This window comes from Myiozetetes cayanensis, unplaced genomic scaffold (assembly GCF_022539395.1).
Source record: "Myiozetetes cayanensis isolate MyiCay16 unplaced genomic scaffold, myiCay2020 scf9, whole genome shotgun sequence".
NCBI classification, from domain to species: Eukaryota; Metazoa; Chordata; class Aves; order Passeriformes; family Tyrannidae; genus Myiozetetes; species Myiozetetes cayanensis.
This window is the reverse complement of record NW_026088185.1, coordinates 4,930,555-4,957,157: the sequence shown is the minus strand read 5'-3', so window position 1 is coordinate 4,957,157 and position 26,603 is coordinate 4,930,555. Positions and strand designations below refer to the sequence as shown.

At 40.3% G+C, this 26,603-nt stretch overlaps 1 protein-coding gene across 1 annotated transcript in view; it reads left to right on the top strand.

Moving 5' to 3' along the window:
* The window catches only part of ERBB4 (erb-b2 receptor tyrosine kinase 4), a 610,968-nt gene that overhangs the window by 507,300 nt on the left and 77,065 nt on the right, over positions 1-26,603 (top strand). Inside the window, exon 20 of the mRNA XM_050340452.1 lies at positions 6,261-6,446. Within this exon, the coding sequence (XP_050196409.1) occupies positions 6,261-6,446 (186 nt within the window). The remainder of the gene's footprint in view (positions 1-6,260; positions 6,447-26,603) is intronic.

Sequence of the window (26,603 nt, the reverse complement as noted above, 5' to 3'; positions counted from 1 at the left end):
ATGTGGAATTTTATTTTGTTTTTCAGTTTTAGTTTTTATCCTAGAGATTTCTTGGTGTAATGACAAACCTGACAGATGGATTTCCAGAACTTTATGAAGAAATAAGTTAATCTCACCATTTAATGGTGCAAAACACTTGTACTTCAGTCTAAGGTATGCAGTGACTACACTAACTACCTATCTGACCTCTGCTTAAGCTCCTCATTGAAAACCAAACTCTAAAAAGTTCACATTTCTTAGATCCAAAAGATACGAACTCCAAAAGCACCTGTTCTAATCCTGTAACCTCTTTAATCATAAGAGTTTGTCCTGGCTCTGAGGAAGCACATGTAAACAAGTCTCATACTGTTATCTTCTCTGTTTGGGCACATACAGCTTCTTTAACATGGCTTCCTAAAGCAAAAGAAGCATGAAGGGAGTTTCACAGAGATGGTGGTTAGTGCAAAGCTCTGGCTAACAGCTCATTAGACTTCTTTAATGACAGGGCCTTGATTTAGACCTCTAGTTATTTTCTGCTGTGCCAGCCACACTCAGTGTTTCCTGACAGAAAAAAGCAACTGGCCATGTGAACGTTAACATAGAATTTGGACCTGGATGTGCATTGTTACACTGCAGTGCAACAATCTTTGATGAACCTGTACCTACTGTAAACATTCATCTTGCTTTATGCTTGGAGTATGGATGTGAATGTATAAAAAGATTATTTTTTTTTAATATTTTATTTTGTTAATTTGCTCCTGAGTCCTGCTTCTCCAGAGAGAAGTTGAGAGAATGTTGTATGCAACCTGAGTGTTGTCACCATCTCCCACAAGGGTACAGTCACAGGAACCTGTGTCCTCAGGACATGGGATGTGCTGCCATACTTGTACAAGCTATGTCCTGCAGCAGTAACCTCAGGGCTGACTCTGCAGCATTCAAGTGTATTCACTGTATTACATATTACACAGCAGTAAAATTAGTCATAGAAGCTGTTGCCAAGTCCCAAATAATACTTTTGCCTGGAAGTGCCATGTTAACACGTGTACTCCTAATGACTGTAAAAGGGTTCCTGGAAAACCAGCTATGGCAGTTTATGCTGTTACCGTCCTGCCTCTGTTTGCTGCTGTTCTGCCGTGGGAGTCCAATATCCTTTGCTGGTCTCTATAGCTGCAACTATCATTTCAGTTTCAGGAGTGGCTGAGAGATTTCCACAGAAGCTTTCCAGAGAGTATCTGCCCGAGTGGTGAAATTTGCAGCCCAAGGATTGAAGTATAGTAATGCTCTAAGGCCAAGAAAAAGCATCTTGCATTGGGAGTACAGGGGAATTATAGCAATGAGTGTCATTGTCATACAATCAGTGTGGGCATGTATGTTGTTACCTGTATATTTGTGCTGTCTTGTAGCTTAAGGAGTTGTGCAGACTGCATAGGCTATGTCAGCTATAACCTGAAAAAACTTGTAAGACCTACAGACAAACAAAAGGCATTGAAATATATGTTGGACTGTAATTGGATATGCCCTGAAGCAGGTCAGACATGCGTTTGAGACAGGTGTTTGTCCCAACCATTAGAAGAATTGTTAAATTAATGTGAAAAGCAGTGTGTTCAGTGTAGTATCTCTCCTGCTACCACAGCACAGCTGTGCTTTCAGAAAAATGCACAGCACAGTATGAAGTCAGCTTTTAAGTACATTTATTTACTTGACACTGATTAGAAAAACAGCTGGGTTAGTTCTTTTCTGACTTTCTTTGTTTTGCTTTATTTGAGGGAATTTTATGGCAAGAACATTTAGAAGCAGAAGGTTAGGAAATCAGAGATTTTTCAGACTTTGTCTGTGCTAATTGAATTCTTTGTCAGATGGATATCTTCATCTGGCTCAAGAAAAGTAGCAGATCAGGAAACAGTTTTGGGTGGGATTTTCCAATTGCAATTGCACCTCCTCAGAGCTTTATTGGCATAGCTCTGCTGACAGAAAGCAGAGTCATAGGTCTGGTCACTGGTACCTAGAAACTCACCCTTCTTTGGGATGTGCTCTTGTAACATAATGCACGTGGGAGGCAGATCTGTGTGAACCATTAAAATAACATTTATGTCATGGTTTAATTTAGTTGTTTAATGTAGGCTTCTGTATATAAATCACAGGAGTTGAGCTTAATGGAGCAATAATACAGCCACAATCAAAAGGGGCAGAAGAGAGGAATGATTGACACGATATGATTTCTTCTTACAAAATAGCATATCTGAGAAGTGTAATGCTGAGCTGAACATGGGAGGCTCAACTGAGCCCACCTGCGGTGAGGCTGGGGGGACACATCAGTGTCCCTGCCAAGCTACCTACAGGATCAGCTGCCTCCTGCAACAAGGTGTTTCTTTGCCAGCCTTTCCCTCAGATACACTGATGCTGCAAGCTCTGCTGTGAAGAAGGAAAGCCTTGTTTTTAAGTAGCTTGTTTGAGACCTTGTAGTACCTGAGCCTCAGCTGGTCAGGGCTCACCACAGACCTGCATCTTGGAGGTAAAGGCAGGCTGAGCTCCAGAGCTGCTCCCTGTGTCTGAGCTGGCTGGCTTACAGCTGTGCTGTGGATGGCTGCCATGCACTGCTGCAGTAATACCTGAGCAGCAACAGCGTACAGAAACTCGAGAGGGAGATTTGCTCTGGCTGGAGAGTTACTCCTGTGATAGACTTACTGCTCTTGCAGACAGACAGAGGAGGGTGCCTGATGTCCAACAGGAGCCTTTCAAAACTGTCACCGCTCCTGTCATTTCTCACATGCCAGTGTTACAAAGACTCTGACTCCTAGGGGAAAGATGAAGTACCACATCTTAATCATTTCTCTCCCCTCCATCCCTTTTATATTTCAACTGTCAAATAAATTTTTTCAGGAAAGAAAGGTTAAGTGATCTGGGGCGCTGTTCCCACTGCTTCAGACTTCCCATGTGACTGTGGATAGTAGGTTGTGCTTTTCTGTACCTCAGTTTCCTCTCCATTAAATTAGAATAGGCACAATTTCAAACTCATTCATGTAATTGTGCCAGTTGAGTGTAGAGACAAGATTTGCAGACCCACAGCTACCAAAAGATTCAGAAAATTGCAGAGGTTGGTTTTGAAAGATGTCAGTGCCACCCAGCCAAGTTTGTGAGTTTAGGTACCTAACCTGATTAAATGTTATAGAAAACATTTAGAAATCACTCAGCAGAGTACCCAAGAGCCACAGAAACTGTAGCTCCAGGGTCCTTAGCCTCCAAACAGATTTTGAAATGGGGATTCGTATTCCTTATTTGCTGAACAGATTTTTAAAATGCTACTAAGTCATAATGGTTTTGTTGTTGTTGTTGTTGTTTGTCTGTTTTGTCTAATTAGGTTCTAGCAGAACAATTGCAATCTCTTTTACTTTGTGTTTGTGCTGTGCTGGAGAGACATAGTCCTGAGTTCTTCTGTAGCTGCAAGTTCCAGAAAAATAACAATAGTTTTACTAATGAGAAAAACTATGTGAAGCCAGTATTCATGCTAAATTAGTATCTGTTAGTGGCTTGGGTCTATAATGAAGGTTTCCTTGTTCTCTGTTGTGTGTCTCAATTTATTATGGAGCAGTCCATAATATTTTATTAACAGTATTTTTGTTTTCTGGAACTGTTTCCCAAAAGTATGTGCTTTCCTGTAATATCAGAACAAGACAAATGGCACTGTTTGCCTTTATTATTGTACAGACGTGTCTTTCCTTTGGATTCAGACAGACTTGGAAATGGTGAGTTGCTGGAGAGTAATGGAGCACACGCTTTAAAGTCTTGTCTGGTTCCTGGCTAGGCAAAAAGAATATCTTGTCTCTGTTCTAATCAGTCCTCATTAAAAAGAAAAGTATTCCAGCTCTCTGTTCTGGGGAAACTCTTACCTTTACTCAGAGAGGGAGTGGGCAACAAGTACTGTCCCCTTATTCATCTGCAGGAGGAAAATGAATGGGGCAAAAAGAAAAAATGAGGCAGAGGAATTTTGTGCTCTGAAACTGGATACTGCACCTGTTGACATGTATTTATTTTGGTGGCCTTCAGGGACATTTTGTAGTCACCACGGAAGAAAGTCTAAAATTATTTCAAGGAGACTCCATACCTAAGAGTTGAGTGAGTGGGAACTACAATAATTTGAATGTGAGCAAACCTACTTAAATTCAGATCTGTTTTCTGATTTCTTGTGTTGGAATCTTCCTCAGATTTGCTCCTCCATCATTCCATCAAATAGCCCCCATTTATTCATTTATTTATTCTTCACATAAATTTAGGAAGAAAAAGAAAGGAGTTGCTCCCCCCAATAGGGACCATCTGCTCTTTTCTTATTGGGAAGGAAAAAACCCTACAATTAGTGTCTTGTTCATCTTTTTGTTTTACCAAAAAAAAAAAAAGGGACAGAAAGAGAGAGAACTATTATGCAAATACTCTGCAATTTGGTTTCAAATAGTCTTTGTACTATGATGAGCAATTTCCTTTAATACAAACTCAGCCTACATGCCAGAAGTGGGGTTTTTTTTGGTTGGTTTTGTTTGTTTGTTTGGTTTGGGTTTTTTTGGGTTTGGTTTTTTTTTTTTTTGGTTGTTGTTGGTTTTGTTTTGTTTTTTTTGGTGTGGGTTTCTTTTTTGTTTGCTTTGTTTTGTTTTTTGGTGTTTGTTTGTTTTGTTTGGTTTGGTTTGAGGGTTTTTTGCCTTTATATAAGGAAGGGGGAAAAAAAATCCAGCTTTTATGAGTAGAGAGTATGCTGTGACAGCTTCAACTTTTTCACATCCTTCTTTCTCTCTTTCTTTCTCTTTCTTTCTCTCTTTCTCTCTCTTTCTCTCTCTCTTTCTCTCTTTCTCTCTTTCTTTCTTTCTCTCTTTCTCTCTTTCTCTCTCTCTTTCTCTCTTTCTCTCTCTCTTTCTTTCATACTATTTCAGCTTTTATTCTGTAAGTTGTCAGAAAGATGTCATATACATTTTTTTTGGGGGGGAAGGCAACAAAAAACAGAGAACCAAAATAGCTTTATAGAGCCACAATTTCATCTCTTTTTTCATTTTTCCATTGCCATGATGATCTGGTCTTGAAATGGAGGAGTCAGGTTAGTGAATGAGAGAGAAGAGCTTTCTTCCTGCTGCATTTAAATGCCAGTTGCTTGTGATGGTAGCATTAACTCTAAGAACAGTTATGGAGGGTTTTTTTATGTAGCTTCTCTGCTCCTTGTCAGTAGTATGAGCTTTAGGGTTGAATAGCATAACCAAGATTAAATCCTTCTGGTCCTTGTTTGTGGACAACCCAGCTTTGTAGCTGAAAACTTTGTAAACTTATGGCCTGGAAAAGACAAAGTCTAGAAGAAAGAAAGAAATATTATTTCCTGTTTATCATGTGAAAAGCTGAAGTGTGGGGAAAAAAACAAAATGACTCATCCAAGATGTGTTGAAAGAGGACTTTGGAGGAATCAGGAGCTGAGCTTAGAGATTCAGATTTAGAAAGCTGCTGCTTTCCTATAGTGATTTACTTGAGGATTGGGATACAGGGAGGAGTGCTGCTGCACCTGGGCTACTATTGCATTGTCACAAACCCTGGTTTAGGCTATTGCTGTGCAGCAGTCAATGAGATGGTAAATGATGGTCATATCCTAAAGGCTTAATGACTCTGTTGACTTTCAGCGGGACTTAAGAGCATGAGGCACATTTGAAAAGCCCACGCTAAACCTCCTAATTCTTAGACCTTTGCAGGTTGAACTTTGGGAGAGCATCAATCAGCATATAAATGTTACATGCTTAAGTCTATAAACACTGAGCGTAAATTCTCTGATCCAGTAGGACATTTTGGCACAGTTTCATTGAGTACCTTGTGAAGTAAGGCATAACTGGCCATCTTGCTATACACAAGAGGCAATAGTTTGCTTGCCTAATATGAAGCTGATGCCCCATGCATTGACCACAAGTATTCAGGCAGCAAAATTATGGGAAGTAAAATGAGCTCAAAGCGACCTTAAAGTCTAATGTGTCACACTTATATCTTCATTTCTGTGGCTGTAATGGGACAGGGGAGGTAGGAAAGTGCAGAATTTTACATCTGAGCCATGACTGGATCTGTGAAGATAATCCGATTCTGTTGTTTGGGAGTCACTACATCAAGTATACATTACGTCAGACTGGATGTTCCACCTAGCACTGGATAGACAGCACAGGAATTTGTGGTGTTTAGGGGACGCTGATCCCCTTTAGACGCACAACAGGAAATGTCTTATGCATGGAGTCTTTAATTACTGGATAACAGGGTCACTTTTATTCTTACAGGAAGCTCTTATCATGGCCAGCATGGACCACCCACACCTGGTGAGACTCCTAGGCGTCTGCTTGAGCCCAACCATTCAGCTGGTCACTCAGCTGATGCCTCATGGCTGTCTGTTGGATTATGTTCATGAACATAAGGATAATATTGGTTCCCAGCTCCTGCTGAACTGGTGTGTCCAAATAGCTAAGGTACGTACTTGAAGCTGTTTTCTTTTTTTGTCGTTTTCATAACTAACTTTTAGTCAAGACCTCTATTTTTGTTTGTGTTGGTTTTGTTTCAGGGCTGCTTTTGTTTTCAAGAAGGCTGAGTAGTTCTTGAAACACACTCTTTTGGTTGCTTAGAGTATTAGATTGTTTGTCAATATGTAAACCAAAGTGTTCTTCTTGACTGTCTTTCCAATTTAGTGTTAATGGGAGGGCATCTTTCAGGGCGGTGAGGGAAGAAGCCCCCCTTGTGACATCTGGGGCTGAACACAGGGGGATTTTTCAGACTCTTCTATTTTTCACTAATCATACATACTGATTTAACCTGCTGGTAGTTTTCAACCTTTCTGAATCTGCATTGCCAGTTAAACTCTGATACGCCGTCAGTTGTCTGCCCCCACACTGCCAGGAAGATAAATATTCACTTCATGTCACTCCTTGGGGAACCACTGTGGTTCTGCTGTGTTTAAAACTATCACAACAGCTGAGGCTGCTCGTCTTTGCATAATGGGAAGTCTCAAGGGCTGAACCCCACTTTTTGTGCCATGGTGTAATGCTCTCTGCCTTCCTGGGGCTTTTTAGGAGCAAGAGCGAAGCGTTTGTCGTCCAGATGCAGGCTGGATCATTCAGGATCAGATCTGTTGTCAAACCTTCCTGAAGCTGACAGTAGATGAAGCAACCATAATGCTGGGTAGAGGAGTTGGTCCATAAAGGAGATGGGGGGAAATCCAAACCTCACAATCTGATATTGCAGCATTTTGTAGGCGTGTCAATGCCTTGTGCTGCGGTAGTAAAGCAGTCAGAGTTGCCTGGAGTATTGGAACACACTAGTGGGGATTGCCTATACCTGAAGATTTGCATGAGTTTATTTAGGGCTGTTACCAAACCAAGGAAGGTAGGAGAGAAGATACATATTCCTGTTTGAGTCCTTCCTCTCAACACAACCTCCCTCCCATCTGTTCTCCACTCTCTCGATAGTGGCTGTTATTATTTATTACAAAACATTTACGCAGTGGCGTCCCTGCAAAGGTAATCCACCTTTATTTTCATGTCAGCATATATATGGCTGTTGACTCCTTGGATTAGTGGCTGTACTTGCTTTGCCGTGGACCTTATGTGGGCAGCTGATTCAGTGAAGCAGATAGCCTAATCCATGGCAGAGCTGACAGATCCATGGGAAGGTCTGTGGAAGGCAGGTCATGGCTTTCTCGTGGTGATTGTTATCAAAGTGAAACAGGTTCTAAAGTGATTTCTGTTGTAAATGGTTTCAGCTTAATGCAGGAATTGGATTTAGATACACTTCTTGGAAAATCATTGTCTGATGGTTTTCTTAATCACCCTGTGATGTGGGAGGAGGAGATTAAGTATTACAGATAATTTGTGTTCTGAGGTGGTGGGTAACCAAGCAGAGCAAAGAGGTGAGATCATACATGTAATATTAACTGGTGAAGTGTCTGGAAGAGAAAGGGGCTTTCTTTGCAATAAAAGGTGGCCTGTTATTGAGGGAGTGTAGTGAAGTTTAGTTAGTTTAGTGAAATTTAATTAAATTCATCATCTTCTGCATCACAGTAATCATGGGGTTAATTTTGTCTTGGCCTCAGTTTGCAGCCTGAAGCTCATCCACCTGGCTCCCCATAAAAGGGACACCAGCAAGGGACTGTTTTCCTGAAAAAGTGAAGTGCTTGGTCCATACAGCTGATTCATTAGCTCTGGGCCATTCCAGTTTGTCTGGAGTATTTTATCCTCGGTGTTTAATAGGGGATGGCTTGTTCTTGTTAAGAAGGTCACCACAGGTAGTGCTTCCGTGCCATGCCAGTGTGGTGCAATCCTGTTGTGGAGGTAGACTCCAAAAAACAAAAATGTACCTTGAAGTCTTATTTTCTTCTTGTTTTTGTAGTCCTTGTGCAATGAAAATCATTGCTGTCTGGTTGCATCCATGCATAAAGATACATAGCCTTCTATATAACAATTAAGATGCCAGTGAAAAGAGAAACATAAGAGTCTGTGCATACCATATAATGTGTAAGAGTAATGCAAATTCTGTACACAATTTTCTGTATTACACTGTGCTTTCTAGTGGGATACTAGAATGAATACCTGTTCCCTTGCTGTCTGACAGACTGTAATGTCGATTGGGGTTAGAAGGCATACACAAGAAAATGTTTCACAGCTGGTAGAAAGAATAATATTGGAGATCCCTGGACAGTAAGACCACTTATCCCAAAAGGTGGAATAAAAGTAATATTTGTTTTCCGTTCTTCTGTCACATTTAACAGTGACTAGGAATCAATCTGCAGCCTGTAAACAGGAAAGATTCAGTTTGCCTAGAAATAGACTCATCTCCAGAAGAATTAGTGCAGAAGGTGGATGTTGCATCAAGCACAAGTTCCCATTCACTGCTGGAGAGGTCTGTGTATTCCACTGTGCTCACATTTCAGGCTCTGCCATACAGCTTGAGAACGTCTTTCCACATCTTGCTTTTCTAGCCTTTTGGAAATGATTGATTGTGTCCTTCTGAAAGATACCAAAAACATGATTAGCAATGTAATAAGAGGCAAAAATGATCAAGTTACTTCCCAGTCCTATTCTCTGCTCCCTGAAGCAGCTTCTAGTATCTTTTGTTAGATACATCTTTCTACCTTCACCATCCCTGCTTTAGTGGTGAGAATTTTCCCCAACAAGAAGAGGACTGAAGGAAAAGCTTCGAATCTGAAGTTAAGGCTGATTTTTACAAATTGTTTAAAATAAAGTTACTGCTGTAATACAGTTCCTACCTAACTGTGCTTTTCTCTGTCTGCCAATGTGAAGGCATTTATTTATTGAAGTCGTTGCTTCAGAGTTCACTTGTTCTTCCAGACTGTTCATTTCCATATGTCTCTAATTCTGTACAGCTGGATGCAGAAACTAGTTGGACACTATGCCTGGTTGCCAACTCCTGTATGGCTCTATAGATCACTTCTGAAGGTTAATGATCGGGCAGTTATTAAGTATTATTTACTGCCAAAAGGCAACCCACCTATGTCCTAAGGACCTCACTGCCACCGTCCAAGCTCGCTTGGCCCCGGCAGATGAACCTTAGGATTAAAGGGTGGGCTCAGTTCCGCTCACACTGTGTCTCACCTAAAAAATCCAATGCGCAGACTGGAAGGTGGAAAGACCTTCCCCGGATCTTCGCTCGCGAAGACTGGCCATTATTATTACTGCCAATTGGAAAAAACTTGGGTGCTTCTTTTCTTTTTGCTTATACAGATTGTGTTGAATTTATTCTCATATTTTATCATTGTAGGGTAATTGCGTTCTTCTTCTAGAAGACTTAGTTTCTTATTTTATGGGTGAAAGATGTAAAAATAGAGTAGCACCCAAGCATTCTGCGTAAAACATGGTTGTTAGACAGCAGCTGTGTCTAAGGGGGTTCTTCCCTTCTGCTTTGCAGATACACAAGGCATCTCCTTGTACCTCACTTTGATGTGAACTGTCTTGCTTAGGAACTGAAAGTTTAAACTTTTAGCTCTGAGATCAGCACAGCAATTTTATGTGGAGTTTGATGTCAAGTAAAAGAGTAAACTGTGCTCACATATCAAGGTATTGTGTAGAGTGGGAGCTAGAGTGACAACCTTGGTGACCTTAGGATATGTAATGGTGGAAGGAATAACGCTTAATGAACATGCTTAGTATTGGCTACTTGAGAAACAGATTGAGAATCAAATGCTGTAAGGATGGCACAAGCATAGAAGTGAATTCTCAGTGGGTGAATTTATGTCCTTCTCAGCCAGTGTGTGTCAGATACACGTAAATCACAAAGACTGACCAAACAAACAGGAAAAGGTGCTCTGTGCATTGATATTTCAATGTGTTTCATACGACTTCTCTCAGCAAGGGCTGCCCAAACAAATCCACCCACAGGCGTGGGAGTGAGGAAATTCTTACAGAAATGCATTCAAGAGGGGAAGACACATCATGAGGTTTCAGTCAGGAAGAGCTGCTTGCACTCTGCCCCTGGGTGAGGTTAACTAGGCACCTCTGTTTAAGCTTGTGTCTGCTCTCTGTTACTCTAGTGGAAAATAAGACTAAATTCTGTGGAATTACTAATGTGGGCCTTTGTGCTGTGCCAAATGCTCTCTCTTCCAAGGGCATCTAGAAATGCAGTTTTGCTTCTGCACTGTGTAACAGGGTGAGTTCGAAAGGATGCCGAGATTGAAAACCAAGACACTGCTGAAAGCTCAACAATAAACCCTATATTTATTACAAAAGTGGCCAAGTAAATGGGAACCCGAGAGATAGGAAAGGAGAGGAGTGAACTAAGCCCTCAGTGAAACCCCCGCTCACTCAGGTGTGTTTTACGAGGTTGTCTTACCGACCCCAGGATAACCAGAATTCCCCCCAGCAGAGGCTGCATCCTCGGAGGATCAGCAGGCTCACAAGATAGCGGCGTCTCCACAAAAGGCAACGTTGTCCTTCCTGTGAAGCTTGAGAGCCTCGAGCACGAGCCACCTGCATTTTTATCCAATTAGCCGGTGAATATCTCCCTGGGCCGGTGTGACAGCACCGCCCAGCCAGAGGCCTTTGGTCCCTCCCCCTTCAGCATGCAGGAGAACTTTGGGATTCCCATCACACTTGCACTGTTTCACTCAAGGGGTCTTATCTGTTTGGATCTGGGGGCTTTACTTCATCCTCTCCTCTTCAGTTTCTCCTTCAAATGTCCTCTACAGACAGTGAGCCAATCACATAACACCAGTTAAAACAGTTTATACAAGAAACTCTCTACAAGGACAAAACTCCCGTTTATCAGTGAACTTGGCAGGCAAAGAACAAAACTTTCAAAGGTGGCTGGGCCAAACACAGACCAAAAAATATCAACATTCCCTGATACACAGTGTTGCATACAACACTTGTAACTTCAACATAGACCTGGGCAGTCATATCTACTGTTTTACTTGGCTCGGGGGTGATTCTGTTACAATTATGGTTTCATTCACTGCTGTTGATTTGCGTTACATCTGTACCAGTTTTGCTGACCAGTGTTCAAATACAGCAGAACTTTTCCTGCCCCAAAGAACTCAAGGCAGAGGTAGAGTCAGGAAGCAATCTTCCCAAAACAAAACAACTTGTCTACTAACATCTGGCCTGTGGAGGAGAGCTCAACTCTCTTGGGTCTAAGCTGGTGTCCTACTCTTTTCTGCCCTGTATCCCCCAGGGGCTGCCAGACCTGTTTTTCGTGTTCTGAACTGTAATAATTCTTTGACAACCCCTCAGAATACTAATGAGGTAAAGCAGAAGTAGGTTGATACAGTAGAATGTCATGGAAGGAAAATCAAGTATTTAGGAGATTACTTTTTATACCTTTCTAATATAAAAGAATTCTCAAATTACCTTAACTAAAGCCCTGCACAGCATCAGTTATCCAGGTATGCAGGAAAACAATGTTTGAAAACACTCTAGGAAAGAAAAAGAGAGAGGAACTTGGGGATTGAATTTTAATGAAGTGGATGCACATCTTTAAGTCTGCCGAGTATTATTCCAGCACACGTAGTGTCTTTGCTCTCTCTAAGGATTCCCTGCCAGAAGTACAGATCTGCAGCTGCAAGCCTCCAGGAGCTATCAAGCCAAAGGCTCTTGCAAAGCCTCCTTGCTGTTTCTTTCTGCCACCCTGTTACGTGTCCTGTTCAGCTGGTTCAGGCTCCAGGGTTCTGTGCCCTTCTGCAGTTCTCTTGGAAAGGTGTGTTTATTACTGCCCAGGGCAGCGTTTCTCAACCGGATGTAAACTCACAGGCTATGTGAAATTCAAAGGATTAATGTTGATTTATGCAACTGAGATCCAGAAGCTGATACAGCACTTACCTCACATCCTAAATTCCATGAGTTTCAACCTGCATTCCTCATGTCTGGAATGAGGGAGGCTCTGAGCAGGGAGGCCTGGAGGCAAGTGAGGTTGCACTGTGAGGTGAGGAGCCTTTCTTCTCTGTAAAGACTCCGTGGATTAGGAATGAGTCATTGATAGAGACAGCATTTGTTACTCTGCTACAGATGGGATGGGAGAGAAGGTGTGTGAAATGACAGGAATCAGGGGTAACAGGACAGGTTGGGAAGAGGTGGAGGACAGTGGCTGTGGTTCAAGTTTTTTCTTGTTCATTAAAGAAGCCTACCCTACAGCTCAGTGACCATTCCATCATGGAGTGAACAAAGGAGCTTAATGATAGTCATCTATCAGCTGTCCACATTTCAAACTTCAAGATGTCTCTATTCCCAAAGCTCTTTGCCATGACAAGGCTAATTGTATAATTATAATGCTATAGCAACTCCTCCTGACGTGCTCACGCGGGCAGGACCAGGGCTAAGGGCTGTGATAATTATCCCTGCAAGCAAGTCCATTAGCATAAATGTAGTTTACTAATGGGGCTTCTCCGTGAGGAAGTGCAGTGTACAGAAGAGTGGGATCTAAACCAAGGGCTGTGAAATTAAAGCCATATTGAAACAAGGCTTTAATTGTGTGGAGCAGCAAAATCAAAATAGGTGGGGAAAGTATCATTTTCATCTCTTGAATCCCTCTACAGTTTCCTTTTGCTATTCATCATGATTATATTTCTCACTCTGCTGGAAAGTTTGATTGGAAGAAAGATTGAAAGGAAGGACCTTTTTTCTGGTGTTGTTGGAGAGCTCTCACTGAAAAAAGTTATGTCATCAAGTCTCAGAGGGGAATCACCTCACCTTGCCCATGCCCAGGAATTTTTTTTTAGTACCCTGCCAGGAAGCTCCCTGGGTTACAAAAGTTCATAAAAGCTTGAGAAGCCATTGCAACAAAATTCAGGTGGATCTTGCAGAGTTCCTTATTCTAGCTTTTAAGTGGTGGAAGGGGACAGATTTCTTTCTTGCTGTGATGAACTGGACTTTCTTGGTTTTGTGAAATTCTGAAGATGCTTTTTTTGATCCTCTCTGGTATTAAGAATCTTTTTTTCCATATTAGGCAGGGCAGGAAGTAAATGTTAGGACTTTGGTCATCGTGTCTGATCTTCCATGCTCAGATTTATGTGGGCATGTTGAATGCAGCCACTGCTAAGCAGGCTGAGACAGCATCAGGGCCTGGAAACTCTTCCCTTGATCCTTAGTTGTGGTGACTGGAAATAATACGACAAATAAACCAGGGAATTGGATCCTATTAAAAATAATTGCAGCATCTTTGCACTTCACATGTTTCCTTGGCAGGCATAGTATTCCATGTTTTCCTGCATAGTTGCATACGTATCAATAGAGAATTTAACGCAGTCTCCTTCCCCTTTCTTCACCAGACATTTCATCTGGAGCATTGCAGTGGTTTAGCAACTTCTTTATCTTTTCTACCGAACTCACTAGTCCACAGGAGTTTCATGTGGAAAAGCATTAAAATGAAGGGATGCACAATAAAGTTCAACTTAAATGCTGAAGAAGTTTTTTTCATTTCTCTCTTTCTCCTTTTATCTCAGACTTACTGTCCACTCACCGAATTACAGTTGTTCTTTCTCTGAAATTTTGCCTTTCGCTTTCTTTACTTCTGTCTTTCCCCTGCTTTTGCAGTGCTTTGTGTCAACCTCTGTTTCCTGTTGCTCTCTCTCCTTCATTCTCATTCCCTGGCTGCTTGGCTCCCTCTAGCTGATACCTGCTCTGTGCTCTGGAAGAACACAGGAGCATCATGCCTGCCACTCATCTGAATTCTTATGTCAGTGTGTCTCACTAAAGGGTTTGGAAAGAACCTCAGTTTCTTCATTTCTCTCATAATAATGCACTTAGGTTTTGAGGTTTTAATACCAGCCAACTGATGATGACTGTGTGGACCCCACGTGCTATTCTAGTTTGTGTGGGAGGGATATTGGAAACTGGAAGATTGCGTCAGAACCACAGGAACAAAAACGCAAGATTGGTTGGTATAAAAATTTTAGAGATACCTTATTCCCCAGCTTTATACTCTGACCTCTGATTCTCTAAGGCTATTTTACATATTCTAATAACCCCAGTGTGATAGTATTTGAGTTCTTTATGGTCTTCAGTGTGCATGTTATATATATTTGGTCATTAGCTCTGGAGCTGGGTGGAATGACTCAACCTTTGAAGGTGACTTACCTCTCTCCGCTGGCGATGTAAAGACAGGCGTAGGCTAACCTTGAAGCTCTCTGACAGCTTAATTCGAAGGGGGATAAATGTGAAGGGAGCAGGTGATGACAAGGACACAAAGGAAATCTGGATCACAGCAGATGCTGGAGGACTAAGCTAAGATTGGAACTACTAACACAGGTGTGGTTGGATTTCATTCCTGCACAGTGAGGCACATGCTCTTAGAGAGCTGTGCCCTTCTTTCTGCCTGAGGTCCTGGGAGCAGGGATATTAATTCAGCTTGGCAGTGACTGGGAGGGGTTTATAATAGGTAGTAATTGTTTTTTCCTCCCATCTTAATCTGACTCCTTATCTAGGCTTCCTCTTCCCTTTTCCCAAAAAATCCAGTGTTCCCCAAAACAGTTCTGCGGTTTGTGGCTGCTGGGAAGGAAAGCAGAATTTTCAGCCATTTACAAATCACATCAGCCCTTGTGAAGACAGAGAAATGAGCAATTGATTGCAGAGAGACAATTTATTGTTTTGTTAAATTAGGGGTGCACTTAGCCCTGACATTTATAGGGTCTCTGATACTGGAGACCTGACAGGCTACAGAAGCTCTGGATGGTTTGCCTCAATGCATTCTCATCAGGCACAGTGAGCTGCACCAGGGGGACACGGGACACACACAACACTAGATTTTTCCTAGCAGTGCCCAACAAGACTGGCTTGGGAAAGCATTACTGAAAACCACTTCTAAATTGAATTCAAGATATTATAGGAGCACCTACTAGGGTCTGTCAGGATTTCCATTATAAGCACATATTTTTGAGGTTTATAACTCGACCATAAAATTCTGCAGAACTGTGACTTAGCATAAAATGTCTCAACCCAAAGCATTTTTTTTTATTATTGTTCCAGAAATATATGTATTTGGCTATTTTTAAGTTGCTGAAGTTCAGAAACAAAAGCTGGATTTCTTTCTCTATATACCCATAAATTAAAATGTATTTTTCCCTAGTGAGTACCTTTCTTTCAACATTGTGTTTTATAAGATAAATTATCCTGCTTGGATAACTACAAAAAACTAAGGGCCAAGGCACTGATGCTACAGGTTAGGATGCCCCACATTTTTGCAAAATACCACAGTATGCACATGCCCCACAAAAGCCTATTTATAAACCCACATTAGTCTTCAGGAAACTCTGCAAGGCCATTTGTAAAAGGTTCTGGGGCTCTAAAGAATGTTCCCATATTTGAATAGAGCTTAGCTTTCACAACTAGATAGATGTCCCGGTGGTACATGGAAAAACTGAGCTATTGAAAGGGAAGGGAGATGCTCAGCAGAAGCTGTTCCAGATGAGGGGTGTGGTCCATAAGTATGATATCAAACCTAGCAGATGTCTATTAACAGAAGAGATACTGGCTGTGTCCCAAATCCGGATCTGTCTTTGAAAAAACCTGACACTGTACGCTCTCCATGTATAATTGCTTCTCTGTCCAAGTGGGAGCCAGGGGTTGCAGTGGTGTGAAGCCTGTTGTCTCCTATCCTGGTATGATGTGCTGTGTTGGGAGCCCATGAAAAGAAGTACAAAACCAGTAGTCACTTGATATCCTTTTAAAAAAAACATTTCTGAGGTATATCTCAGGCCATAAATGAGACCTGAAGATAACACCTTACATCATGGTACTTTGCCGATACATTCTTTTCATCCCAAAGCCAAGTTTTGCAGAAATACCAGAGCAGTATAGGTGACAGGAAAATTCACACAGCAGTGAATACACCCACAGCAGTGAGCAGCAACCACTTACACAGCTCCTCCATGAACTGAGGGTAACAGGGCAGCGTGTCAGAAGCAATACACTTCCTGCAGGTGCTCTGTGATCTCTGGGGTGTTCCTGTGCAACGCAAAAGACCAAGGTAAGTCTGCTTAATATACCATGAAAGGGGAGAGGGCAGTTCCGAACTGCTGCTGGCACCGTTTCAGGAGCCGTGCCAGACCTCAAGCCTGCAGGGTCATCTGGCAGTCAGGTATCATCAGTCAGCATTCTCCCACTTTCCTGCATCCCATCTGTTTCTGTCTAGTCTGTTTGTGCATATTAGCTCTCAGTGTGCAGCAATTCTCACTGTAGTTGTGTTTTCTTTCTTTGTCCTGCGACCTTAGTGCTTCCCTAAACTTTGCTCTTGTCTGTGGGACAGATTACAGTCCTGGCTGCTTCTGTTTTTATTTACTAACTGTCCCTGTTAGCAGAGGGATCATATTCCACACTCCTACAACACATTAATATTTTCTGATTAGAGAGGAAATCAGATTGGGTTATGTATCCCAGGAAAAATACCAAGCATTAAAAGAATGCATTGCCCTGAGCTGAAACAGTTCTGAATTTTCCAAATAAATAATTTTTTCAAGACCTTTGAAAAGCCTTTGGATTTATATTACCTTTCTAAAAATTTAATTTTAAAACTAATTGTTTTCAAACAAAAAAATACAGCTGTCTTTCATAAATATTCTTGTTTCTGCTTTTTAAAAATGGTATTTTGTCAGGTTGTTTCACACATATAATAAATAAAAATATATATAATATATAATAGAATGTATATAATAAATAATAAAAAAGTCAGTTTTAGAGACAGCAACTTTATTTTTCCATAAACATTGGTTTGACCAATATTTTCTAGGAATCTGTGGGTATAACTAAAATGCTGCACTGTAATAGAATTTGGTTTTGTGTTTAGGCTCAACTTGCATTACTTGCATTGTGAATTCCTTTACACAGGAACTTGTGTGCAGCAGTCTCCCATATCATGAATTGCATTTCAAGCAGCTTAACTTGGAATAATCTCATCCTGTGCTTTGTGTCATGATTGTTGCACTCCCCTATCATGTTTGAGCACCCTCAAAATATTAGTGTCTTCCCACTCAGAAGTCCTGCTAAGCAGGGCAATATCATTGTCCTAGTGGATGAGGAACTGCAGAGTCAAAAGGCCAGGTGATGTGTCAGGGCTCTGAGATTGGAGCAGATGACTTTATTTTCCAAAATACAGGGTTATTTCCTAACCTTCGAACACTCCTTTCTTTCCACAAGGCACAAATGCTATTTATGGGCACAAGGCAAATTGAGGTTTTAGTGTTTTGGAATTGGAAAATGACTCTTTCTGCAATTATTTTGTTTTGTTTGTTTTTTTTCCTTCACATTTTTTGACTTCAATACAAACTTGGTTGTCTCACATAAAGATGGAAATAAGACTAAAGTACACCAACCAGGGCACTTTTGATGTAGACAAGATGTGTCATCATCACCAGATGAAGGTCTGACTTTACCTTCTATAGGTAACAGTGAAAAACATGCACTTGTACCCAAAAAACGAAGTTAAATTGTAAAAACTCTAGTGGTTTTGGGGTATGCAAGGTTTATCATAATAGCGATTAAATGAGTGTGTGTATTTAGGTGAGCTAAATGAAGTTTTGTATGCTGAGTGTTAGCTATAAATTTATCATGGTTAAATACCCAAGAGGAAAACAAGTATGTGAGGCAAAGGACAGCAGTGGCATGAGGATGAATGAATGTTAACTGGTTATGAATAAATTTAGAGCAGAGATTAGAAGAAGGTTATTAGGCATTTTAAGTGGTAAGGTTCTCAAACCTAGTAGAAATAATGGAGGCAAAATAAGTAATGACTTTTAAGATGAAGCTTGATAAGTTTATGAGGCAAATTTGGTCTGAATGGCACAGTTGCATTCAAGGGCCAGAATCTGATGACAGGGTTGCTTTTAGTTCTGTGTTTCGAAGCTGAGTAGTAACAGGACAAGAATAAACAATGAAATATGTGTTCCCGAGATTTTCTGGGAGACAGCCCGTGGCTGAAAACTGGAGCTTCAGGAGATAGAGTTGTGTCTTGCACTTTGAATTGTTTCTTGTTTTTCTGTTTCTTACTTGCTCACCTTATCATTCTTAATTCAAATTAAATCGGATTCTCATTCCATTAGCTGAACTGAATAAGGCATCACTCTGAGTTTTCATTGAAATCAGCCAGCCTATTGATGCAGTGATGATGCTGTTCTTGTGAGTAAACAGATCAGAATCAATCCCATAGTTCAGCCTGTTTCACCCTAAGAAAGAAAATGGAGCTTTCATTTCATTTAATCTCTCTTTTTTATCCCTTGCCTTTGTCTGGGGCTTGCTATCAGTAATTCATAGTATGTGTACAGCAGGTGGAAAAAGCACATAATGGAATTATTTAATGAAGACTTCATTACATTTAAACATAAGTGCTCTAGTTTGTGTTGGAGACTAAAAACTCACAACATTTCTTCTGCAAAACTAGCAGTTCAGAGGTTCTGATTTTTGATACATGTTGAAAAAATACTTTGTTATAGTTCAGAGCTTACACACCCGGACAATATTTTATTGAAGAGGGAATTTATTCCATATTTTTCCAGTTGTTTCTTATCTATCTTGCCTTCTAACTCTCTGTGTTTCTGGTGAGATATTCAGACCTACACATCTTTTTGGACTACCACTATTCACAGAATAATGTCTCATCTTGTCTGTCACTGTTGCTGTGTCCCTCCCATTAGTTACGAATTCTTTTCTGCTCTGCTTTGAACAAGTACAGCTTGTTACCTCCTCCTCTGTAATCTTTCCAATTTTGCTCTTACTTGACTTTTTTTCACATATACTGTTCTGTCTTTTTAAGAATAAAATCCTAATAATGGTGTTATGCTCTGTACAGTTCTGTGTATCTCAAAGTGTAAGACTAATAATAATTCTTTTTACATCTCATTTTAAAACCATGATTGCCAGAAAGGAAATTTAATCATAGAGATAGTAGCAAAACTGTTTTTGACAGCTCTATGATGGTACTGTGTTGTGGGGTTTTTTTAGCTTTGCCTCCCAAACCAAGGTAAGCATAATTTGTGGCATTTTATTTTGGTCACAGAAAATTGTGAAGGCTTTTGTAATCATCACTATGATAAACAAAACAAAATAACCCACTTCTCTTAATCGAGTCCTGTCCATCTTTGACATAGTCATGGACATTTCCAAGGTGCTGTGGTTCCTAGGTCCCAACTGACATGTTTTTTAGAGGGAACCCCAGAACCCACTTTGTTGGGTTAAGGCTGTGAACTGCTCCTCTGTGACTGAAAAGACTGGCTTTAGACTGTACTTCCTCAGGGTCTGTGGAGAAGCGAAGTGATGGGCAGCCAGGGATTTCATGAAGTACACTTATTTTAGGAAGAAATCACAGAATATGGTAAAAAAGTGATCTGTAAAGCAAGCAGGATTTTGCCCCTTTCTCTGTACAGTCCTACCCAACACCCATTTTTTGTCTTCTCTGTCTATTACACAGGAGCTAGAAAGAATCATATCTAAGATTTGGGGTGTTTTTAAGTAACCCACAGCTTTGCCCAGTTCAGCTGGGGATTTATGGTTTTGTCAGAATCCCAAGGGTAGTTTGCATATTGTTTGACCTTCTTTGGAATGGGTTTCAGCTTGGCTTCCAGTCTTTAACTTGACTGCTGCATGAATGGAATTAAAGAGCTGATGAAAAACATATGAGGAAGCCTCTTTTGCCTGACAGAGCTGGCCACTGATCAGAATTTTAACATTGGAGTAGTGAATAAAATTATACTTCCCAAAAGAAGCTGCAGAAATGCACTTGGCATTTTAAGTTCATTTTAAATACATTCATAATTTTTACTTTATTTCCTGGAAGGTATACTATGGAATGTCAGTGGATCATATGATAACATAGCTTTATATACATAACAGAATAGAATATATAATTATATATTATTTATTATAATAATAAAATATCACTTAAAAGCTTTTGAAGGTACTCCTTATTACTGCCTGTTTAATTGCAACACAGGCAAGGAAATGATTTTAGCAAAGGAAATAAACTGTGTCAGTTTTATTTAGCAGTAGCTGCTTTTAATCCTAGTTAATATTATAAAATTTTATACAAAAGAAACTGATACTACCACTATATATTTTGATATGGTCTCACATTATGATTACAGGATGTTATGTGTCATGACAATGTAAGATAATGTACAGTTACAGGGAGAGAAATTTAAAAAAATTGGTTGGTCTGAGTGCGCATGGACTATGCACAGTTCGTGTCAGACACACTGGATTTACCATGTATGTCTCCAGAGCACACTTGCTTGTATTTTTGTCCTGGAAATCCTGATGGAGACGTGGGAGTCCAAGTCCTTTAGAATGCTTGGGGCATTCCAGGCGGTATTTTGATGTCACTTGTCTTCATATCCTCTTATAATTCTTGTAACCTGTAGACATGTCAACCTGTGGGATTTTTGGTTGGTGCATTCCTTTACCTTTTTTTTTCCTTTTTAAGTTCATGTACATGTACATTTCTGTACTGGCAGCAAAGCGTTGGGCCTCTTGGTGTTTTGCCTAGCAAGCAAAGAAACTGTGCATGACATTCTTGAATTTCTTTTCTTGGTAAGTTCCAATGTTATGTTGCTTGCTATGATGAATGTATCTAAACTGGAAATCCACAAAATGAGAAGCAGAAAAGCAGGTGCATCACAGAGAATTCTGCATAACTGCCAAGTATGTGTCTCCTGCTTATGCAGTGTAGGAATTATGCTAAAACATCATGCATAGTGGCTTGCAACAGAAGAGTAAACCATGTGAAGTCAGCTGGCACCTGCACTAATGGTAACCTCAGATGGTTTGTCATTTCACAGTCGGTTTGTGTGCAGAACTGGTCAGGAGCTGCATTTTACTCTCTCACCGTTTTCATGAATGATGGCCTTTCACTGCATCCGGGCTGCATGCAGTGAGAAGAGGCACATCTTCTAATCTTGAATGTTTGCTCCAGAACAAATTAAGGTGAAGAAAGGATCACTTACATTTTAAAGAAGTAGATGGCAAAATGCCATTGATTCTTTAACACAAACCTACTCTTCCTAATGTGCCTTCTTCAGTGGCACCTAGTGTTAATTTAGAAGGCAATTACTTCAACGGGAGTCTCTGTTCTTATGGTAAAAGACAAGATGTGAGGATAGAAAGGGCTGGATTTTATTCCTGGGTGTTTCATAGGATTTTTTTATTTCATTTTTTTTACATGAGACTTTGACAAATCAGTTGAACTCTTTTCAATGAAAATGCAGCCCTCAATGAAATAAAGCATTCAAACATCCTCCTAAAGAAAGGTGCCATACACATGCCAAGTGTTATTGCTCAGCTGCTTCTAATTGAGAGAGTTTCATAATGTATGCCAGACCTATCAGAGCTTTGTTTATTTACATTAATGTGAAGATAAATGCAATAGATGCCAGTTTTCAGATGCAGCATTCTCCTTGCTGGTTATCTGAAAGTATGTGCAGTAGCACACCTTGATAAATTCAGCTGACATACAGTAAACAGCTGCACGTTACAGCTTTCTTTGCCTGTACAACAGTGTGGTTATGTGAGGGGCCTTTTAGATAAACTTTTTGGATGAAGGTTGTTTATGTTAACGAGTTTTGCTGTGCATTCTCAGGCACACACCTGGTTTTATCAAGTCAGAGCTGGCAGGTGGCAAGTCTGAGATGTGATAATACCTGTCTAAATAAATGTGGAATATACATAAAAGGCAGGATGAAATCTTTGTGTTAAATATGCCACATATCTGGTTTTCTCAAATTATATGGACATACTTTTATTTCCGTCTAAACCATTTTTAAAAGTCTCATTTTCTCTCTGTTCATACAAGGAAGAACATAGCTTGGCAGAGTCAAAAGTGTTTAAGCCAGTTAAAATATTCACAAGTACTGTGAGTAAGAATGATTAGGAACACAGATCTGTTGACTTGCACCATCTACTTTAAATCTTTGGCTTTCCAGATTCAGTTGACACAGACATCACATCACTTATGGCCCGTTGTTAGTTATGAAGCCAAAACTTATCAGAAATGGATAGGAGAGACTCATAAGCAGTCTGCTTTTTATAATTGATAATCTAATCTTTTACTGCCCTGAAGAGAGACAGCTAATGGGTGTTTTGAGCTCAGCAGCTAATTGAAGATTGTTAGGAACAGCAGGTAGTTTAACTTCAGCAAATCTGTAACACAGTTTTTGTAACTCTTTTAATAGTCATTATGTTCAATAACAGAAAAAACATCTCCATAGGTGTCTTCTGTACAGTTTCTAAAACAGAATCCCTGGCTTATTGCCAAGTTCTTCTTGTGATTCTTTAGGAAGAAAGCAAAAAAACCAAGCAAAAATCCAGAGTAAAGCCAGCCCTTTGTTTTGAACATCAGCAATCTCTCGAAGAGCTACAGTTTTTCTCTATGCTGTATAATGAGTCAGGTAATCCTGCCTCAAGGGTGCTGATGTACTTGGGTACCATATGGAGCTGGATGGTATTTCATTGTAGTTCACCATCAGAGGAAAACTTCATCTGAACGTTTATGTATCCAAAGCCTTTTTCATTCCTGGAAGCACATTTTCCTGGCCAGCTAAAATCTTTTGAAGATGTCTGGGCTCAAGCATGGTAATTTAACAGTAGGACTGGAACATAAGAGTGCAGGTAAATGTTAATTCATTGAATCTGTCTCTATATACTGACCTCTGTCTACAGAGCACATTCCTTTTTTTGTCCATCACCTTGCTGATGCTCATTTACCTTGGCATTTGGAAAACCCTCCTCCCAGATAACATTGCAATTAAAGAACGAGTTCTGAAGTTGAACTGGCCTTGGTGAGAACTGGTAAAAGGCATGTAAAATCATTTCATTTACTACAACAGCATGCCATTTCCAAGGAAAGCTATAGATGGCTTTCCAAAGCCACCATGTCTCATTAGATTCAGTGTGGTTCAGATTTCAGTCTTTTGGCTTGTATTGTCATAGAAACTGGAACTGAAATTACAGCCCACATGATACCCCCCACAGGAACTAATTCATGTTTTCTGGAGTAACTGGCTGTATTAATATTGTCCAAGCGTCCCATTATTGTTGGCATGTGCAGGTGGTGCTAGTGAGTGCGTGAATGACACTCCTCTAACATGATTGTTGGAGCGTCAACAGAACTTTAGTGCCTAAATAGCTTAGACTTTTGTAAAAACCTCAGCCTGGAGTAACAGAAAATGTGGTGTTCTGATCTTAAATGTTGCCCTGATGTCTTGGTGCACCCAGTTGTTTCAGAGCTCAGTTTTATTTCAAGCAGACTTTGGTAGTAATAAAGTGACTGAAAGTGGGATTGTTGTTTTTCAGAGAAATAGTTCTTAAATTCTTAGATACAGGCCCACTGTGTATTCAGCCATCTACTGGAGATCTGCTTGGTGGAGACTGAGCAGAATACACAACATTCTCAGTGGTGTAGTCTTGTCTGTCTTCACAGAGAAATGCAGGACTGAACACAGCTGTGTGCCATGACCAGCTTTCCCTGTGCATAAGGAAGGCCAAACAGAGGCTGGTTTATGGTCTGAGCTCAGTGTAAGTAAAAGTAATAGTAATAACTGATCACCTCACAGATCCAGTGAAAGGCCTTCTCATAGCTAGAGAGAGATGTGTGATTTCTTTGTATTTTCAGGGATGTTTTTATTTATATATCTTTTACTCAAGACCTATGAAGAAATGAATTGTTTAGAAAACAGGGTGTTTCCATATTACTGGTTTGTTTTAAAAATACTTGGAGAAGTAGAATCAGCACTGGTGATAGTCTTCATTTGAGAACGAGGTTGGAAAAGTGATCTCCAGAGGTCCCTTCTAACTAACATTTCTGTGTCTGTTCACAGATTTTCACAGAGAAAATGTGGGTTGGTATAAGCTTGTCCATTGTCGAATTGTCATATTCTAAGGCCAGGTACTGTCCAGTAACAAAATAAGATTGTGTATAGATTTTTTCTAAGTGTTAGGTCCTTGTGGTAGACATCACCTCTTACTTCTCTTAAAAATACAGTGTTCTAATCAACCATTTAGGGTGAAGTAAAGACAGGTAAGAAAGTGCAGTTCCAGACTGAGCAATTCTGACTGCTTAGTAAAGGGCAAGGAGACGGTTCTGTGAGGAGCACCATTATAAATACACATTGTCCTAGCTACAAAGTAAAGTGTAAAAAGTGTTTCTGTACTTGCACTAGCTCTGCACACTGAACTGCTAATATTTCTTCATTTTGTCTGACAGCAGCGATGTACAGAGTAAAAATCTCAAAATGAAAATTAGGAGAAGAGTGAGTGAGTAACGCTGAAAAATCAAAGGGCTGGGTATACACATTTTCAAAGGAAATGTGATTTCCCTGGTGAAGTTTGAATTCCAAGAACCAGGTCATAATATCTCTACTCATGCACGTGCAGTGTGTCATAACCTGGCTCTTAGTGGTTTTGCCCTAATGTCAAATAGGGGTGCAATTTCTAGAATTCTTTAGCAATTTTGCCATTATCCGACTTTAGCAGAACACAGTGTAGGCTCTCAAGCAAGATGCTCTCAAGCAAAACGTTTCCCTCCTCCTTCAGGTACCCCCTCCATTTACTGTACAACCTCTCAAGCCCTGGCGGAACGTATGTTCTCTGTACTTTCTGGGTTGTGGTTACAGACCCCTCCTACACGGTGTACAAAAGGCAGCACAGCATTGGAAAGGGAAGATAAAGAGTACTTGAGAAATGCAAGGAGCCAGTTAAGTACAGGTCATAAGCCCTTCCAGATGTACTTGAACAGGTAATGGCTGTAAACAGATTTTTCTGAATTCTCCTGACTAGTAACTAATGGGATCTCTAAGGTAGGAAAGTCAGTCAGTTGCAGCATTCTAAGCATTAGTAAATTCTCTGCTGTCTCAATTGTCTGTTGCGTATTTTTGATGAAAAACACGTATGCATATTTATTGCAGCTTTGAAAGGAAGAATGCACAATTCTTCCCAATGTATCTTCCCACCCTTCTCCCATAGTTAATTAAAAACCACATTTCTACAAGTACTCAGGGAGTCAGAGAAGCATTTCCCAGCTTCCAGAGGTTTATATGCTGCTGGCTAGTGACCCCAGCTGAATGGTGGCACTTTGGAAGGAACTAAAGTAGTTACGTGTTTAGACACTGAGACAATTTTGACTTGTAGTCAAGATTAGGAGGGAGCTCGCTGGGTAGAACTGAACATAATATTCAGAGCGTACAACCTATTAGATTGATTAGGGCATCTTTTTGCCCAGCTTTTTGAATTAAGAAAAGTAAGAAAATTTTGTCCGCCTGTCATGTTTTCATTGATACTGTGATGCTCCACCTCCACATGCAGAGAAACCCTGCAGCTCCCCTTTGCTCCAGGAAGCTCACTTGGGTGGGTGTGTTTGGAATGCATGTTCCTGGGGCTGTATATGTGGTAAGGGAAAATGGAAAATTTGCTGGAATTTTCATCCAGTGCTGGGCAGAACGTAAATGCCAGTTGGTAGAAGTTTTACATTTTTTTCATTGAAGGCTGTTACACTGCTAATGTTTCAGAAGCAGTGGTTGCTTTTGGTTTTCCTATACTCCTTAGGTAGCTAAGGATCTATAGCAAGTATCATACCTTAGATCATCCTTTTCCATCTGCTTTGTCAATCAGTGCAGCAATGGCTTCTGCGGACAAGTCCACAAAATAGCCATTTCCCAGTTAATCTTACTCACCCCACCCTTATGAATATATATGAGGGAAGAATCTGTCCTGTCATTTGCATTTTTTTTTGACTTTTAATTTACTTCCTGTTGGTATTCAGGTCACCAAAACACCCTGTTGTATTTCTTGTTCCATTTTCCTTCATATAAAAATAAATGTCAGGATGATAATTTGATTAATCTTTTTTTTTTCCCCCTGAAAGGGTAGGTACCTTCCTTTCTCTAGTCTCTTGTGTGTCTTCTTTCTGTTTAATGTAACCTTTCATAGATTAAAAAGGCAATGATGCTAATAGAATTGCATAATTGTCAAGAGATAATATTCTCCCGGTGAAATATTGCTATTGAGGCATAGCTAAAGCATTTAGAGCAAACAAGCATGCAGAAACAAAACAAAGATGTTTATTTTCAAAGCAACACATCTTTACCATCATTGGCATCTAAATCCTCAGATGTGCCATTCAGCCTTTGCAGGACTGGGTCCTCACATTCCCAG